Source organism: Meles meles, chromosome 8, assembly GCF_922984935.1.
Source record: "Meles meles chromosome 8, mMelMel3.1 paternal haplotype, whole genome shotgun sequence".
Classification (NCBI taxonomy): domain Eukaryota; kingdom Metazoa; phylum Chordata; class Mammalia; order Carnivora; family Mustelidae; genus Meles; species Meles meles.
The window spans coordinates 99,207,080-99,223,345 of record NC_060073.1 but is presented as its reverse complement, the minus strand read 5'-3'; the positions used below and the strand labels follow the sequence as shown (position 1 = coordinate 99,223,345).

Here is a 16,266-nt window from a genome sequence, read left to right as displayed (position 1 = left end):
CCTGACCCCCTCACAGAGGGTGTGTGCACAGGGAGAACTCTAGGCAGGCCCGGGTGTGACTGGTTTGACTGGCATAGAATTTTTGGAAATTTTGGCCCTGAATGCTACAGTGCACACAACTCCCTCCCCCCACAGCCCATGCCCCTGAATGGTTTTCTGAGCTTTTATTTCCTTTTGACTTCTTCACCCCCAGGCTCAATAACTGCCCTGGCCTCTCAGGGGATGGCCACTTGCCCCCGCCCCTACCCCAAGCTCTGACCTCTCCTGCCACTGTGACCTAAGCGTGCACAAATCCCGTTTTCTCCATTGGTCTGGAAAACAGGGTTGGAATGTTTTCAAAAGGAATTTTACCAGGAAGCTGAAAGAAAAACAAAGTCCAAAAAAGGAAAAGCAAATCGAGAGGAACGGATATGTATCCAGAGCAGGGATTTGTCATCCTGAGACTGAGACACCTCAGCCCAGACTGGCCTGGGGAAGTAGTTCCGGCAGCACCGTGTCTCCCAGGCCCTGCCTCACTTGGCCTGTGAGTTCAGAGTGGTCTCCAGTTAGAACCGCTTAGGTCTGGGGGCTTAGCACCCCCTTTCAGGGCCTGCTACCTGATTGACCCTCTCTAAGGGCGTCCTCCTGTGGCCCCTGGTCTTGCTCAGGAGCACTGTCCCCCCAAAACTTGTGTGTTCTGCCCCTGCCTTTCCCACCCCATTAGAAGGACAGGCCCCCACCTGCCCTTCCAGAACTTTCTGTGGCTCCGGCCCTGGCAGTCTGGCTCCATTGCTCTGTTCTATTTTGTCTGAAGGGTGTTCACTAGATAGCCATTATAGGTGGTTCTACCTACTTCATCTATTTTAAGAAACCCTCTGGTCTTAACCATCTGGGACTGGTCTCTGGGGAGGGGCCTGGGGCCACTGAAAGAAGGAGTTGTCTTCCCAGGACACGTTGCAAAGACCAGCAGAGCAGGGGAATCCAAAGGATGCATGTAATTCTTCCCTCAATCACAGAAGAGAACTAAGTGCCTCTCCCTGAGTGCCAGTGAACCCCGATCCCGTTCAAACTCAGAATTCTTCCCATATCTCCCGGTACCCTCCCCATAATGGCGCTCTGGGGAATGAGCTCACCGCACTCAAGTCATGACAGTTTTACGGTATCAATTTCTTAAGCTCATAGAGTCCACAGTATAAGGAAGGGGTTTTGTCCCCCATTTTCCCACCTCCCTTCTTTCAGCTCCCTCCCTGGATCCATGCTGACCCTTCTGCCTTGGTAGCTAGGAAGGGCCTCACCCCGCCAGTGCTGGTCGGTAGGTCCTCCTTCCTTCTTCTACCAGGTGTGGCTGGGGGAGAGGTGAGCCCGCCCCCGTGGGAATGAATGGCCCCTCCTGAGAGGGGTGGCTCTGTACAGTTCCTTTCCCTCCTGCCTGTCCCACAAGCTGCTGCTGTCCTCTGGGAAGACCTCTGGCTCCCCTACCTCCCATGGTCCAAGTGGGTGGGGCGGTTGGGGGATAAGGCCGCTTCTCAGGCCAGAAGTCCTGGTTGTGGGAGGGACGGAAGGAGGAGAAAGCAAGGGTGAGGAGTCAGGCCGGGCTGACCTTTGGCTCCTTGAAGGCTCTGGGTCTACTCTGTGCTTATTTTGTTTTGCTTTCATCTGTTTTCACAACCCCGGAAGGAGGAGAACTCTCTAGGAGGCCAGGCAAGGTGGTCCCCCAGTGGCAGAGACGCCCAGGCCAAGACTGACACTCCACGGCGGGGGGGGGGTGGGGGTGGGGGTGGGGGGGGGGGGTGGTGGTTTGATTTTCTTCTTGGCGGTCTTGGGCACACTTCATGAGGAGTCTGTGGGGGAAGTCCAAGGAGAGTGGAGTTACCCGGCTGCTCCTTCTCTCCTGCCCAATGGCCCAGGCTCACTCCTGGCCCCTCCCTAGTATCCCTCAGTCAAGGTCACCCCATCAGCTCAGGAGACAGACACTTACTGGCAGCCTTGGGCTCAGGACAGCCAAGCTGACTTCTTCGGGAAGAGATCCGAGAGTCGGGGGGCCAAGGAGGCAGCCCTCTTCCCAGCTGCTGGCTGTGGTGGTTCTCCATGTCCTCTAGCCAGTCTGACCTCCACTCCCACAGCGGCAGGGAGAGGGTGGAGGTCAGGAAGAGGTCATCCCGAGGGGAGGGAGGTGAGGAGGCATCTGTCAGGGCGGGTAGATTTATTTCGAGGGGGCTAACCTTCTCTCTGAGGGACCAGGTTAGGGCAGAAGGCTTAGGGCCTGCTTAAGGCATACTCTCAACCCAAAAGATAATTTAGTCCCAACTCAGCCCATTATTTCTGGGAGCCATTGGGTCCGTTGGTTTCTTTAGAGAGAATAGTTCGAGCTGTTTCCTCCCAGCCCAGCTCTGGCCTTCTATCCATACTCTCCCCCTTTATCCCCCGCCCCCCTCCCCCCAGGCATCTCTTTTCTTTCTGTCCTGGATAATCCTTGCTTTCCCATTTACCACAAGCCTGGTTGTTTTTCCTGGAGGCAAAGGGTAGAGTTAGGGTTCATAAGGTGGAGATAGGGGGTCTGACAGAGTATTTGAGGAAGAGGGGAGGCCTGGGTGGCTCAGTCTGTTAAGCGTCTGCCTTCGGCTCAGGTCATGATCCCAAAGTCCTGGGATTGGGCCCTGCATCGGGGTCTCTACTCAGAGAGGAGCCTGGGTCTCCCTCTGCCTGCCACTCCCCCTGCTTGTGTTCTCGCTCTCTGACAAATAAATAAAATCTTAAAAAAAAAAAAAAGAAAGAAAGAAAAAGAAAAAAAAAAAAAAGGGGGAAAAGGCACAGGGAGCCCTGAGCTCCATGTTGATATGGAGATAATGGTCCCACTCTGCTCGATAGGCAGAGAGGTGAGGTTCTCCTCAGCCCCAGGGCGAGAGGAAGGGTTTGTAAGCACAGCAGGAGGTAAGAGAGAAAACAGAACTTCCTATAGTGAGGAGGATCTAGAACAGTGGGTTTGAGTGAATAGAAGAGGTGGGAGCAATCTTCCCCAGAGACCAGCATCTGGGTTAAGAGGAGGAATCTGGAGGGAGGGCAAGGGGCCATACAATTGGCTGCTTCTGGGCTTTAGCCTTGATCATTTTGTCCTTGTTCTGTGGGTGACCTTGGGCAAGTTAAAAAACCTGTTTGATTTATAGTTCCTTCATTTGGAAAAGAAAGATAAAGAATATTCCTTATTCTTCACAGAGTTGTTAATATTGAATGTATATAAAGCACTTATCACGGGGCCGGGGACATAGTGATCATTCAATAAAAGCTCGCTGTTTTAAGGATAACCACAAAGACAATGTTAGGAAGCCTTGCCTCTTGGTTGGGGAAAAGGCTGGATTCTTCCAGGAGCTGTGTCTGTTTCCAGGGGTGGAGGTGAGAAGTGAGGCAGGGTGATCTCACATACCCGTGAAGACGCAGTCTGCTTCCCTGGGCTCCAGACCAAAGCCAAAGCTGTCCACGGCCATTGCCAGGGCCCGGGCGAAGTGGGCATCAGCGAGGAAGGAGCCATCCGAGGAGCTGACCAGGCTGGCTCTGGCGCTGGGGGCGTTGTCCTCGGAGGCGGAGCCCCAGCCGTTGGCCAAGGAGCCCTCGCTGGGGGTGGGGGTGGAGCAGGGCCGGGGCGGGCACAGCAAGCCCCTCACTTCGGACCCCACGCCTCCTCCAGCCCTGCCCACGTCTGCCAGCTCCGAGGCTGTCGGGATGCTGATGTAGCCGTAGGTGACAGGAGGGGAAGGAGCCCTGGGCACAGGAGAGACACTATTCCTGGAAAAGAGTCAAAACGGGAGACAGGACCAAGGTTGGGGTGGGCAGGCTGGCACCACGGAAGCATTCCCGGCGAGAGAGGGCGGGGCCACGGAGAGAGAAACATACTCCTGTCCCAGCTTATCCCCTAGTCCTTTGATGGCCTCAGGCAACTCACCTGGGGGTCTCCTCGCCCTCGCTGAGCTCCAGGCAGAGGGCCACCTCCTCAGGAGTCAGCACACTGTCCCCCAGGGATGACAGTGAAGAGCTGGACAGACGACTGGACTCTGGGCTGGGACCAGACAGGGAAGAGGCCTGGGGGCTGGAGGGGCTGGGGGGACTGGAGGGGATTGGGACTGGGAGGGGGGCTGCTGGCAGTGGGAGGGAGGAGGGCGCCTGGGGCTCTGCAGAGTGCCTGATTGGGGTAAGAGAGTGATAGGCGGTTAGTGCAGCCCCAGTCTGTCCTCCCCCAACCCCCATCGCAGATCAGCAAACACCCCACACACGCCTAGTCCCCCAGCCCTGCTTCCTGACCCCAGGCCCTCTTACTGCATCTGCTGATTCTGGGCAGGGGCTCCTCGAGAAGTGAGGGGTGCTGTGGGGAGAGGCCGTGAAGCCAGCTCGTTGGAGGAGCTGAGGAGCTGCGGTCCTAGGGCCCTCCAGGCCACCAGAGCCTGGGGCACAGCTCCTGGGGAACAATAGCCTGGGGGTGAGTCTGGAAGAACCCCCACCAGCCCCAGACGGCACCCTCCCAGCCCCCCAGCTTCCTGTCCCCACACCCCACCTCTCCAGGCTCCTCAGGGGCCAGAACAGCCACCTGCCGGGGCTGTGGGCCCCTACATCCGGCCTCACCCTCCCATTTCCCTTTTGGGGCCTCTTCTCACCTGGGCTTTGGGAAAGGTTCTTGGAGCCTCTATTCCCCAGCTCCCAGGCCCAGAGCTCCAGAGGGCGGCCGGCCTGGAGGGGTGGGGAGCTGTTGGCCTGCTGCAGCTCTGCAAAGGCAAGAGACAGTGGGTGGGGGCGGCAAGTCAGGGTGGGCCTTTCAGACTCCAACCACAGGCTCTATCTTCAGCCGGACATTCAGCTAAGCTTTAGAGTCCCTGGACCCAGAGGAAAGAGGGAAGAACCTCCCTCCATCCTCTCCACCCTCATCCAGGCAGCTATGATAAGGGAGGAAGGTAGCACTAGGCTTGGAGTCAGAAGACCTGCACTCAGAGCCCAGCTCAGTTCCGTAGCTGCTGTGTGACCTCAGGGATAGCCATTAACTTCTCTGAGCTTTGGTTTCCTTTGGGAACACTTGGTCAAATGAATTCTTCGACCATTGTATTTTCCTTACGGTATACATTCCAACCTTCCTGATCTCTAGACCCTCACATTGCTACTTCTCTCAGGACTTTTGGCCCTGTGAAGACAAATACCCCTTCTTTTCTTGGAGAGAATCTGTTCATTTCCATCTCTCACAATACAAATATCTTGCATGGTTCTGGACCCTACCCTGAGAAACCCGAGCATCTCTCACTTGGGAAGAAGTGTTGGATTGTCAAGTTGAGCCGAGTGGGTGAGACAAACCTGCACATGCGAGATGTAACAGGAAAGAGTCCGCTGAGAAGAAGAGGACCTCTAGAATAGGAAGATGTGTTGGTCTCACCCGGGGAGGCAAAGCCCTGCCCAAAGATATTTGGTAATATTTGTTGAAAGAATGAGCAAATGGATGGATAATATCAGAGATGTAGATGTCAACACAAGGTGAGAAGAATCGCAAGATGGCGGCTACCACCTGGCTCACATGGCCGCTTAAGAGCTAGGGCTCTGAGTGAACCGTGACAGTGGAGAAGCTGAGGTAACGGAAGAAACAGACCCAGCTGTGTGCAGTGACCGAGGAGCATGCTTCTTGGTCAGGCCAAACCAGAAGAGAACCAGGAGGGTAATCGAGGGGAGAGATCTCCCCAAGACCAGAAACCAGGAAAATAGCAAGTGAAGGGAAAAAGAAGCAGCCTTCAGGTTAGTGCCACATGATCAGAAACTCAGTTAGGAAAGGGGTTCCTTCCTTGGCAAAACCAGAGACCAGGCAGGACCCTCAAGGCAGAGCTGTCTAGTCGGTCTGATCTCAAAGATTTGGAGGCCACCATGGGCAGCTTCAGAGCAGGACGAGATCAAGGCTATGGCATTCACCAAGACTATCTGGGCCCTGGGAATCCGTGTACAGTGGCCAGACCTTCTGAGCCACTGGGATGAAAACCCACACAATGGCTAGACTTCCTCCACCAAAATTTCCTTTTGTTCCTAGGCTGCTTTGTTTTTTAAATTTATTTCCTTTATTTGTTGTGTGACCTAGGGAGTCCTGGAGGCCAACTTCAGGTGCTCCAACTCTGCTCTCAACAGCTTTGTCTCGTCTAGTTCTGGCTTCCTGAGTAAGCTCAGAAAAGGGGACACGTGTTGGCTGGTTGGTGTGGACAAGGAAGAGGAAAGGCCAGTCCTAGAAAAGGCCACCTTTGTCCCCGTCTGTTCTATTTCCTTTAAAGGATCCCCATCACAAAAGCCTTCCACCACGCTTGCAATCACTTAGATTTTAGTTTTCAGTGTTATTTGAGCCAAGTGTGCGATAAAAATGTTATCAAGATGAGGTCAAATCTCATTGGGCATACCTGAATGGCAATGCGTATTTGTTTGAATCCATTCAGTGTTTAGGATACCCAATGTATGTATCTGGCAGAGTGGGACTAAGAACCAGATATAATGGACAAAACATGAGAGAGTGCAGTTGTGGTGGAGAAAAAACCCCAACTAAGATCAAATAATAAGAAAAAAGGAACAAGTATGTCAAGGAGAATGCGGGGCACTGAGAAAGCTTGCCAGTGTCCAAAGACAAAGAATCCTCAGTCTTTCGGACTCAGGGACAGCAGTAGAGCCAACTCCATGGCTCTGGACAAGACCATGGCATGGTCTTGCTGCTGCTGGGGTCCTGGGAACTGGAGGTGGGCCACTGAGTGTCCCCAGTGCAGGAGACCTGCTGTGGTTGGCCAGTGGGGCTGGGGTGAGGAGACACAGGCCACCACAGGAGTGGGGACCGAAGCCTCATCCCAGAATTGGAACCTGTTTTATGAATTGGCTGTAGAAAACTACTCACTTCCCCCCACCCCCACCCCAGTAGTATTAATATTCTAGAATGCGCTATACATCATATCCAAGTCAGTGTAGTTCTCCATGGGAAGGCGGGTTTTTAAAGGGGACCTTTTCAACCCCTTTTTAGTGGCTATTTCATTACCACCTAGAATTTCTTTTTTTTTTTTTTAAGATTTTATTTATTTATTTGACAGAGGGAGAGAGATCACAAGTAGGCAGAGAGGCAGGCAGAGAGAGGAAGAAGCCGGCTCCCACCGAGCAGAGAGCCCGATATGGGGCTCGATCCCAGGACCCTGAGATCATGACCTGAGCCGAAGGCAGAGGCTTTAACCCACTGAGCCACCCAGGCGCCCCACCACCTAGAATTTCTAATGCTATAGTTCTGAGGTAGTGCTGGAAAGAATGCCAACTTTGTTAATATTTAGAGTCATAAAATTCTGGACACTGGACAAGCTCTTAATTACTCTAAATCCATCTTTGTCTTCATGAAAGTTGGATTATATCCACTTAAAAAAAAAAAAGAATTGGCTGTAGGACATTTGTAAGGCTTACTAATCAGCACAGAAGGCGCACAAAGACAGCAGGTGGAGTGCAGACCAGTGTTCAGCAAGGAGAGAAAATAGTTAGTGTTAGAATAGAATCCCTCAGGGGTGTTCCCAGAGGGTGGCCTTGAGAAGCGGACCACTTTGGCTTCAAATCTGAGTTCGGCAGCTTACTGGCTTGTGGGATTTTGAACAAGATACTCATTTCTGATCCTCTTTCCCCATCAGCAAAACTAGAGAAATATTACCTAGCCAAAAGGTTGGAGGGTATTTTTAAAGGAAATAAGAAACACATGTCACCTAACATAGAGTAGTTGCTAAAGAAACAGACCCTGATTTTGTTCTCTCTCTGGGAAGATAAAGCTGGTAGGCAGAAGTCAGGAGAGATATCTGGGCAGAAAGCAATTACTCACTCTTCTCTGGGAAGTGAGTTGGGAGTCACCCCAAGTGTCTGGGGAGGCCCGGGGCACAGGGCACGAGGAGATGAGGTCATTCTAACACTGGTCACATGCTTTCAGGTCCTAATGTTGCGTATATGCTGCTCAGCCGCTCTCCTTAGACTCTGAGCCCTTAGATGGCAACAGCAGTCTCTTGTGTCCCCACAGCTGGCTTACAGTGGTGCTTAAATGAAATGTTTGCCAACTTCAAACAAATACCGAAGTCGGCCCACGACTGCTGTGGCCAAGCGGAAACAGAGCTCAGCCTAAAGAAAAGCAGAGGCAGGCACAGCCCTCCCTAAGTGCTCTGGTGACAGTGGGGAGACCCTGTGTCTACCAGGACAGGGGAACTGGAAGCCACGGGTGGGATACAGCCCACATCCAGCTGCGGAAGCCCCCAGGCCACGTCCCCACCACATTTCCACTCCTGTTCCCTCCTGCCACCTGCTCCAGGCTGTCTTGCCTCCCCATCCTTACCCTGCTTCTTTTTGGCCTTCCAAGCCTCTGCAGGGGCCAGAGGCAAGCGCGGGGAAGCGAGGCCCCTGCGGCTGCACAGGCTGTCTGGACTGGGCCAGGGGCTGGAGAGCCGGGCCAGCTGGGGTGGGAGACGCCTGACAGCTGGAGTCTTGGGGCTTGGCCGAGCTGGGGGGCCAGGAGGCAGCTCAGCGATGAGGGAACCATAGAAAGTACTGGTGTCGGGAAGCAGGGGCACGCCAGGGCTGCGGGGATCCCAGGAGATCACTGTTAGGAACGACGGGAAGAATTATGGTGAGTGCATCCCACCCTGCGACCCCCACGCCCAGCCCTGGGGTCCCCCTGCTGCCCAGCTGGGCCCTTGCCCCCAGGGCATGCTCACAGGAGCCACGACAGTCTAGTGGGTCCCGACGGTCCACTCCCAGCCTGCTGCTGAGGCTGCTGCTGCTGCTCAGGTCCCGAGAGCCGGAGGTGGAACGCCAAGTGTCTGCCAGCCAAGGGGAGTCGCTGTGATCCATCCTGGGGCAATGGAGGGTGGGGGTGGGGCAGGAGAAATGGGGGGAAGCGAAAACATAATTGGCCAAGACCTCCAGCTCAGAGGGGAGCTGAGGGGACGGTAGAGCTTTATTCTCCCTGCTCCCTCGCCCTTCACAGACTATCCTAAAGATCTCTGACCTGGAGCCCTGAACTTAGTGGTCTTTTCTTATCCTGGGATCAGGGGAAGTCCAGGTGGTCCAGAACCAGGTGGCACTGGAGAGGGACAGCTATGTGCCCAGACAAAGAGGACACAGATGTGGCGGCAGACAAACCCACTGTGAAAATCCCCGTCTGCCTCAGCCTAGCTGTGTAGCCCTGGGCAGCGAGGTCTATGAGCCTCTCCAAGCCCTGGTTCCTTATCTGTAAAAGGGCCACGAAGTAAAGCTTCCATATAAGGCTGATATTGTGAGTTGAAATGAGGAAATGTGAGATCACTCAGCTAGGAGCAGGAGTTTGCTACATGGATGTGGCCTTTGTCTAGTCTGGTTCCTTTTGAACTGGGTGCCCTGCGGGCTGCCCCAGTAATCTTTCAATAATAGGGATCAGAACAGAGCAATTCTCTGCCTAAAACCTTCAGTGGCTCCCGATTTACCAGGATAGAGCCCAGCTGCCTAGCACGGCTAACAGGGCCCTCGCCGGTCGGGCTTCCAACTCCCTAACCTTATCCTTTACTCTGACCCCTCATGCACCCTATGTCCCAGCCAGAGCAAACGGCTTATCACAGGGGAACTATGACCATAGCCAGCTCGTCCCCTTCTTACTGTTCGGGTAAACATGGAAACTTCCTCCCTTGTTTCCCCACCCTACCCGGCCTCCACGTATCTTGTACATGTTCCTGCATTTCTTTCCTTTTTTCTTTTTCTTTTTTTTTTTTGGAAGATTTATTGATTTGAGAGAGAGTGAGAGAGCAAGAGCAGGGGGAGGGGCAGAGGGAGAGGGAGAAAGAATCTTCAAGCAGACTCCCTGCTGAGTACAGAGCTAGGTCCCCAAACCCCAGAGACCATGACTTGAGCTTTAATTAAGAATTGGCTGCTTCCTGCTGGGGTGTTTACCCCAAAGATACAGATGTAGTGAAAAGAAGGGCCATCTGTACTCCAATGTTCATAGCAGCAATGGCCACGGTCGCCAAACTGTGGAAAGAACCAAGATGCCCTTCAACGGATGAATGGATAAGGAAGATGTGGTCCATATACACGATGGAGTATTATGCCTCCATCAGAAAGGATGAATACCCAACTTTTGTAGCAACGTGGACGGGACTGGAAGAGATTATGCTGAGCGAAATAAGTCAAGCAGAGAGAGTCAAATATCATATGGTTTCACTTATTTGTGGAGCATAACAAATAACCTGGAGGACATGGGGAGATGGAGAGGAGAAGGGAGTTGAGGGAAATTGGAAGGGGAGATGAACCATGAGAGACTATGGACTCTGAAAAACAACCTGAGGGTTTTGAAGGGGTGGGGGGTGGGAGGTTGGGGAACCAGGTGGTGGGTAATAGGGAGGGCACGTACTGCATGGAGCACTGGGTGTGGTGCAAAAACAATGAATACTGTTACGCTGAAAATAAATTAAAAAAAAAAAAACTTTTGTGTTGTAAAAAAAAAAAAGAATTGGCTGCTTAACCAAATGAACCACCCGGTCACCCCCATGTGTTTCTGCGTTTCTAACACCGGATTGCATTCCTATAGGTACACGGCTGTCTCTCTGCTTAGAGGGAGAGTTCCTGGTGGGTGGAGCCTGTGCTCAAGAAATGAAGGGACAGAACAATCAGAATGGAATCCCCCTGGGGCACCTGGTGGCCCAGGTGGTTAAGCATCGGACTCTGGGTTTCTGCTCAGGTGACCTGAGCTCAGGGTTCTGAGATCGAGCCCCATGTGAGGCTCTGCACTTAGCGTAGAGTCTGCTTAAGACTCTCTCTCCCGGGGCACCTGGGTAGCTCAGTGGGTTAAGCCTCTGCCTTCAGCTCAGGTCATGATCTCAGGGTCCTGGGATCGAGCCCGATGTGGGGCACCTGGGTAGCTCAGTGGGTTAAGCCTCTGCCTTCAGCTCAGGTCATGATCTCAGGGTCCTGGAATCAAGCCCCACATCGGGCTCTCTGCTCAGCGGGGAGCCTGCTTCCTCCTTTCTCTCTGCCTGCCTCTCTGCTTACTCGTGATCTCTCTCTGTCAAATAAATAAATCTAAAAAAAAAAAAAAGACTCTCTCTCCCTCTGCCCCTCTCCCATCTCATTTTATCTCTCAAATAAGTAAGTCTTAAAAAAAAAAAAAAATGGAATCCTCCTCAAAGACAAGGGATAAAGTCCCAGGGGATCCAAAGATGGTTCAGAGTAGAGCAGACAAAGCCCAGGAAGTAGCTGGAAATCAAAGGCCAGCGAGCACAGAATAACGCAGGAATACGTCCCAGCCAGCTTGGAACCTTTATCTGGGCTGAGACACTGACCGCAAAACGGTGGCCCGAGGGCTGGACGTCCATGGCCCAGAGTAGGTGTTTGATAAATTTCTGTTGAAAGATGCAGACTTGGAATGTAAAGCCCTTCAGAAGAAATCCATTGAGGTAAAGAGCAGGAGCAGGTGGGCAGAGAGTTGAAGCGGTTATTTAGTGTAAAACTCAGCCAGTAAGACAAAAAAGGATGTTTTCTTTCTTAGCATCATGTCTTACAGCTGCAGACTTGCTTTGGCAGGCAAAGACCCTGGGAGCAGGTCTACCTGCCAGAGGACCCTGATATGAGAATCCAGTGAGGAGGGAGACGCAAGACCGTAGGGGCAGAGCGCCCTCTGCTGGAACTGTGGGTGATTACTGTGACCGAGAGATCCCTCAAATAGGTAGATTCTCCTGAATGCAAAGGCACTGCGAGGTAGACACTGGGTATACAGAGAAAGTGAGAAATTAGACTAGTCTTCCCGTGCTAGGTATTCCCCATGTAGCAGAACGAGTCAGCAGGAGAGTCTAGCGAGTATTAGTGAGAGGTGGGGGACAAGCGCTCCGATTAAGCTTGGGATGTTACTAGCTGAGTGGCCTCGAGCAAAGTCACTCAAGTCAGGAGTCTCGGTTTACTCAACCATCAAGTGGGGGTGATAGGAACATAAAGGAAAGAGAAATTAATTCTCCCTTGGAGTTCGGGAGAGATTTGGGTAGTAGGGTCCCAAAGTGCCGTGGTGGCAGTAGGAGAGATAATATTCTATCCAATTCTCCATCCCTGCTCCACTGTCCCTTGGCCCCTGCCCCTGCCACACCTCTGGCCCCTCCCCCATCTCTCACCTGTGCTTTAGGATGGCGTCCTCACTGGTGTATCTGTACAGACCTGGGAGAGGGCGAAAGGAAGGCTAGATGCAGAGTGTCGAGCACCAGGCCTGAGCTCTAAACCACTGTATTGTTCGGCCTCGACCTCCTGGGCATCCACCGCCTCCTCTCACCTGGGCCCAGGTGCACCCCAGCTCGGTGCCGGCGATGGACACACACGGCGGTGCCCAGCAGCAGCAGCCAGAGCAAAACACCCCCACCAGCAATCACTTCTGGCCGCTTCAAGGTGGCCTGCAGCTGCTCCAGGATCCAGGGACCGTCCCTGAGTTCTTGGGTGGCTCGCTCCATGGTCCGCTCTGTTAGGGGAAGTGAGCTCAGCGGTCAGGGCAGGTTGGGTGATGAGGGTGGGGCAGGGGTGAGATGGGAGTAGGGGGAGAGGAAGGTGAGAAGGGGTGCTCACAGGGTATGGGTAGGCTTGTGGGCACTGGCCTCACCTAAAAGGAGGCAGACAGGGCTACTGGGGGGCCCGGTCCCGGCGCCGGTGACAGCAGCCACTTGCACACAGTAGGAACCTGGCTTTCTGGTGGCAATCTCCAGCTGGGTCTGCTCGCCTGCCACTGTCCAGTTGGCTGGGGGCAGTGAAGTGTTGCCCAGGCTCCAGACCTGAGGCACAAGCAGAGGTCACTTATCCCCCTGCTCCATCCCAGGAGCCGAGCAGTTCATCTCTGGGCGTGTGACCACCCTGCCCTGCTGCTCGCCTGGGGACCTTCCCTGCGCCCCGTGTGGCCATACTTCCTATTCCTCTCTCCGTACAGAGTGAGAGAGACTTCTCTCTAGCCTGACAGAAACAGGCCAAGGCAATCTGCTAAAATAGACATCCGGCCATGGTTCCCCACCTTCGCTGTGCTTTAGGGTCCTTGGGAGGGTTTGCTAAAAATCCAGGTTACTATGCCCATCCCCGAGTTTCTGATTCATGGAGCCTGCCTGGGAAGGACTCAAGGATGTGTGTTTCTAAAACGTTGTCAGGCGCTGCTGCTTCTGGTCCAAAAACCACATTCTGAGGCCACTGAGGCTTAGAGGGTGGGAGTCAGACATGGCCTGGTTTGATTCCTGTTCTGTTTCCTGCACCTGTGACCTTAGCCTCACTTTCCATGTCTGGAAAGTGGGGCTAATAACCTGGGACGGACTGTGAAACAAAAATGAGATCAGGTTGGAAAGGGCTTGGCAAGGTCTGGCAAAACCTCACTCAGTAGCAGTGAGTGTCCCTTGCTTCTCTGCAGGGGGGGCCGATTCTCAGTGCCCTGAGCAAGGGTGTGAAGGATGCCAGAGAAGAGGGAAGAGGGATGTCCTGGTAGGACCAGAAGGACATACCTGGTAGCCCCGGATGATGCCATTGTGGTTTTCAGCAGGTGGTGGGACCCAGCTCACAAGGACACTGCTGTTGCCAGGTTTTAAGGTCACCTCCTGGGGAGGGGCACTGGGCACTGGGGGGGGGGGAGGCTGTGAGGGATGGTGAAGGAGGGGACTCCAGGCAGTAGAGCTGGGACAGGGATGGGGTCACAGACCACACTGATAAGAATGGGGCTTCCTGCAGCTCAGCTTGCCAGCCACAGCAGAAGGGAGTGGGGTAGTAAGACCTACCATCCCCCCAAACTGGAGTGGGGCAGTCCGGGGCCCACAGACAGCAAGGGTCAGCCAGTATCCTGCTGAGCCCTGCGGGCATCTGTCTCTGACCTTGCTCGGGCAGCCTCAGCAGCAGCACGTTGCTTTCAGGGCCTTGAGCCCGGCCGGAGGATGGTCTCACTTTGAACTCGTAGTCTTGGCCCCAGAGGAGGCCTCCAAGCTCTGCACTCTGCCAGCCGGCCAGCAGGGCCTCTGCCCATGGAGCTCCCGGGCCTCCTGGGGCCGTCTGAACCCTGAACAGGGCTGTGTAGGACTGAGCGGGTGCAGCAGGGCCGCTCACCTGGGAGACAGTCCAGAGGAAGGATGGGGGTCCAGGGGGTTTATGACCTGCTCTTCCTTGAGCTCTGGGCAGGCACCCACCCCTACGTCCTGGGCCTTACCTTCCAGCTGAGCCACACCGTGGGCTCAGGCCTGGTGCTCTTTGCCGGGTCTGGGTTCAGCAAAGTCACATTTTCCAGCTGAATGTGCACAGCCAAAATCTCCAGAGGCTCTTTATAGTTTGGGGGCTCTGTGGGGAACAGAGGGCTGGTCTGGGGCGTATAGGCCAGAGTGATGAGACAGAGGAGTGAAACATCCCCCAGACATGGAACAACCACAATTCCCAGGTTTCCCAGTCTAGGGCACTCCTATTTCTTCTCTAGGATGGGTAACCTCCCTTTAGATGGGGTCCCCATCACTCTGATCCCCATCCCAGGTTGATCTCCACATACCCTCAGCCCAGCCCAAGGCCCTACCTTGAGCTGACCACCCTCGCCTTACCCTGGACAGATACCCTAGCTGCCCGGCTCTCCTGCCGTCCGGCACTGTTGGCGGCCACACACATATAGGTCCCTGCGTCGCTCTTCTCTGCTCTTGCCAACTGCAGGGAGCCCCTGGAGACCTGTCAAGGCCAAGTGCTTTGTGGAGTCTTCCACAAGGGAGGGGCTCTGATGGGGTAGGGCAGCTTAGGCCCCTCCTCAAATGTTGCAGGGCACAGGGGCCAGGGGGCAGGGGCAGATCACTCCCTCCAGGTGTGCCCCATTCCGCTCAGGACAGTACGGGAAGGGGCCACACTCACCGTGTGCCGCCCTGGCTGTAGGGTCAGGGGTTTGCCGTCCTTCCACCAGGAGACTGTGGGCTCTGGGAGGCCCCGGGGTGGCCCACACTCCAGAACCACCGGCTCACCCACTGTGGCCACTGTATCCTGAGGCTGCGTCTGGAAATCCTCCCGAAGGTCTGCAGGGATGATGGAGGGTCGGCAGGGGGGCCCTGCCTCGGTGCCTCCCACAACGCTCCCCAATTCGGCTTTACCCACATTTTCACTGCCCTGTGTTCACTCTTCAGAGCCTCCCACTTCAGTTCTCCCAGCCCAGGCCTTCCCTCACAGACGAGCCCCCAGGTACCCTCACCTCTGGCCTTGGGCCCCAAGTGTGCCCCACCCTGGGCCTCCCCTCCCAGGCCTTACTTACTAGCCACATACAGCCGAGCGCCTCGGCTGACCACTGTGCCCAGCCGGTTGCTGGCCTCACAGGCGTAGACACCCAGGTCTGCGGATAGGGCCTGCTTGTCGTGGGCACGTCCAGGGGCCGGGGGCCGCCGCAGCAGGAGCGTTCCGTCAGGTAGGAGGTGGTGGACATCTGGGGGGGCCATGCTCAGGGGCTGTCCATTCAGCAGCCAGCGGATGGTGGGAGGCGGCTGGCCCGAGGCTCGGCAGCTCATTTTGGCGGGGCCTGCACCCTGGAGCAGCTGGTCCTGGGGGTGGACTAGGATCTGGGGTGGGGAGTCCTGGGCCATGCCTCCTACAAGGGAAAGGGGGGTGGACCCCACTCTGACTACCAACGGGACCCCCCAGATCCCTGAACCTCTCTTCTGCCTTCTCTTGTCTGAAGATAACTTCCGATAACAACCTAGCCAGGAGGGGAGAGAGCTAGCACACAGGGCGTCCAGGCAAAGCTCTTGGTCTGTCCATCTTTTTGTCTCTGTCTCATACATACATCGTCATCATCACCATCCTTATCACCATCCCATCATTGTCCTCATCTCTGGTCCCCCTACCTACTGCAAAAGGGAAACAAAGGAGCAAGGGGGCTTCTTCTTCCCTTGGCCAGGCCTTGGATCAGGGGAGCAGGGGCTAGGAAAGGGGAGGGCCGCACTCACCCGTGACAAGCAGAAGCAGGAGAGGCAGGGGCGCCGGGGCCCCAGGGAGGCCTCCTCCTCCAGAGCCCATGGCTGCTCTTGGGCTCCTATCCCTGTCGGAGCAATCACTTTGTACTGCTGCTCTGAGCTCACAGCGGAGGGAAGGAGGGGCGGGGAGGGGTGGTGGTGGTTGTTTGTGACCGAGACTCTGCCCCAGGAGGGAAGCAGCTTTGAGGAAACTCATGCTTCCTGCCTGGCCCTCCGAGCCTTGGAGAACTGGGAGGAGACCAGCAAAGAGAAACTCTGGCCTTGACCCTCTAAACCATAACCCCTGACTCCAGCTCTGGCCCTAAGCTTTACCTTGGGGTCGAGTCTG

The 16,266-nt window shown here is 54.9% G+C and overlaps 1 protein-coding gene across 2 annotated transcripts; it reads right to left on the bottom strand.

The window, feature by feature from the left end:
• Positions 1 to 1,121: 1,121 nt before the first annotated feature.
• Positions 1,122 to 16,266, bottom strand: ROBO4 (roundabout guidance receptor 4). Of its 2 annotated transcripts, XM_046017427.1 has the most exons (20): positions 16,251 to 16,266; positions 15,912 to 16,003; positions 15,224 to 15,553; positions 14,833 to 14,990; positions 14,535 to 14,655; positions 14,156 to 14,283; positions 13,827 to 14,055; positions 13,464 to 13,576; positions 12,587 to 12,755; positions 12,266 to 12,448; positions 12,111 to 12,153; positions 8,697 to 8,833; positions 8,318 to 8,581; positions 4,623 to 4,730; positions 4,288 to 4,426; positions 3,917 to 4,153; positions 3,401 to 3,759; positions 1,958 to 2,164; positions 1,774 to 1,820; positions 1,122 to 1,742 (listed from the first exon to the last, which is right to left on the bottom strand). In XM_046017427.1, the coding sequence occupies exons 2-19, from the start codon at positions 15,979 to 15,981 to the stop codon at positions 1,810 to 1,812; spliced, it is 3,006 nt and encodes a 1,001-aa protein (XP_045873383.1). In that variant the 5' UTR covers positions 15,982 to 16,003; positions 16,251 to 16,266; the 3' UTR covers positions 1,122 to 1,742; positions 1,774 to 1,809. The 2 variants fall into 2 exon arrangements, with proteins under 2 accessions (XP_045873383.1, XP_045873382.1); XM_046017426.1 differs by lacking the exon at positions 16,251 to 16,266 and having other exon boundaries at positions 15,912 to 16,044.

Excerpts from the sequence above, each read along its gene's own strand:
- ROBO4 (XM_046017427.1), bottom strand. The coding sequence starts at position 15,981 with ATGGGCTCTGGAGGAGGAGGCCTCCCTGGGGCCCCGGCGCCCCTGCCT. Across the intron at positions 12,154-12,265 it reads TGGGGTGCACCTGGGCCCAG|GTCTGTACAGATACACCAGT; the intron begins GTGAGAGGAGGC and ends GCCCTCTCCCAG. Across the intron at positions 3,760-3,916 it reads GAGGGCGAGGAGACCCCCAG|GAATAGTGTCTCTCCTGTGC; the intron begins GTGAGTTGCCTG and ends ACTCTTTTCCAG.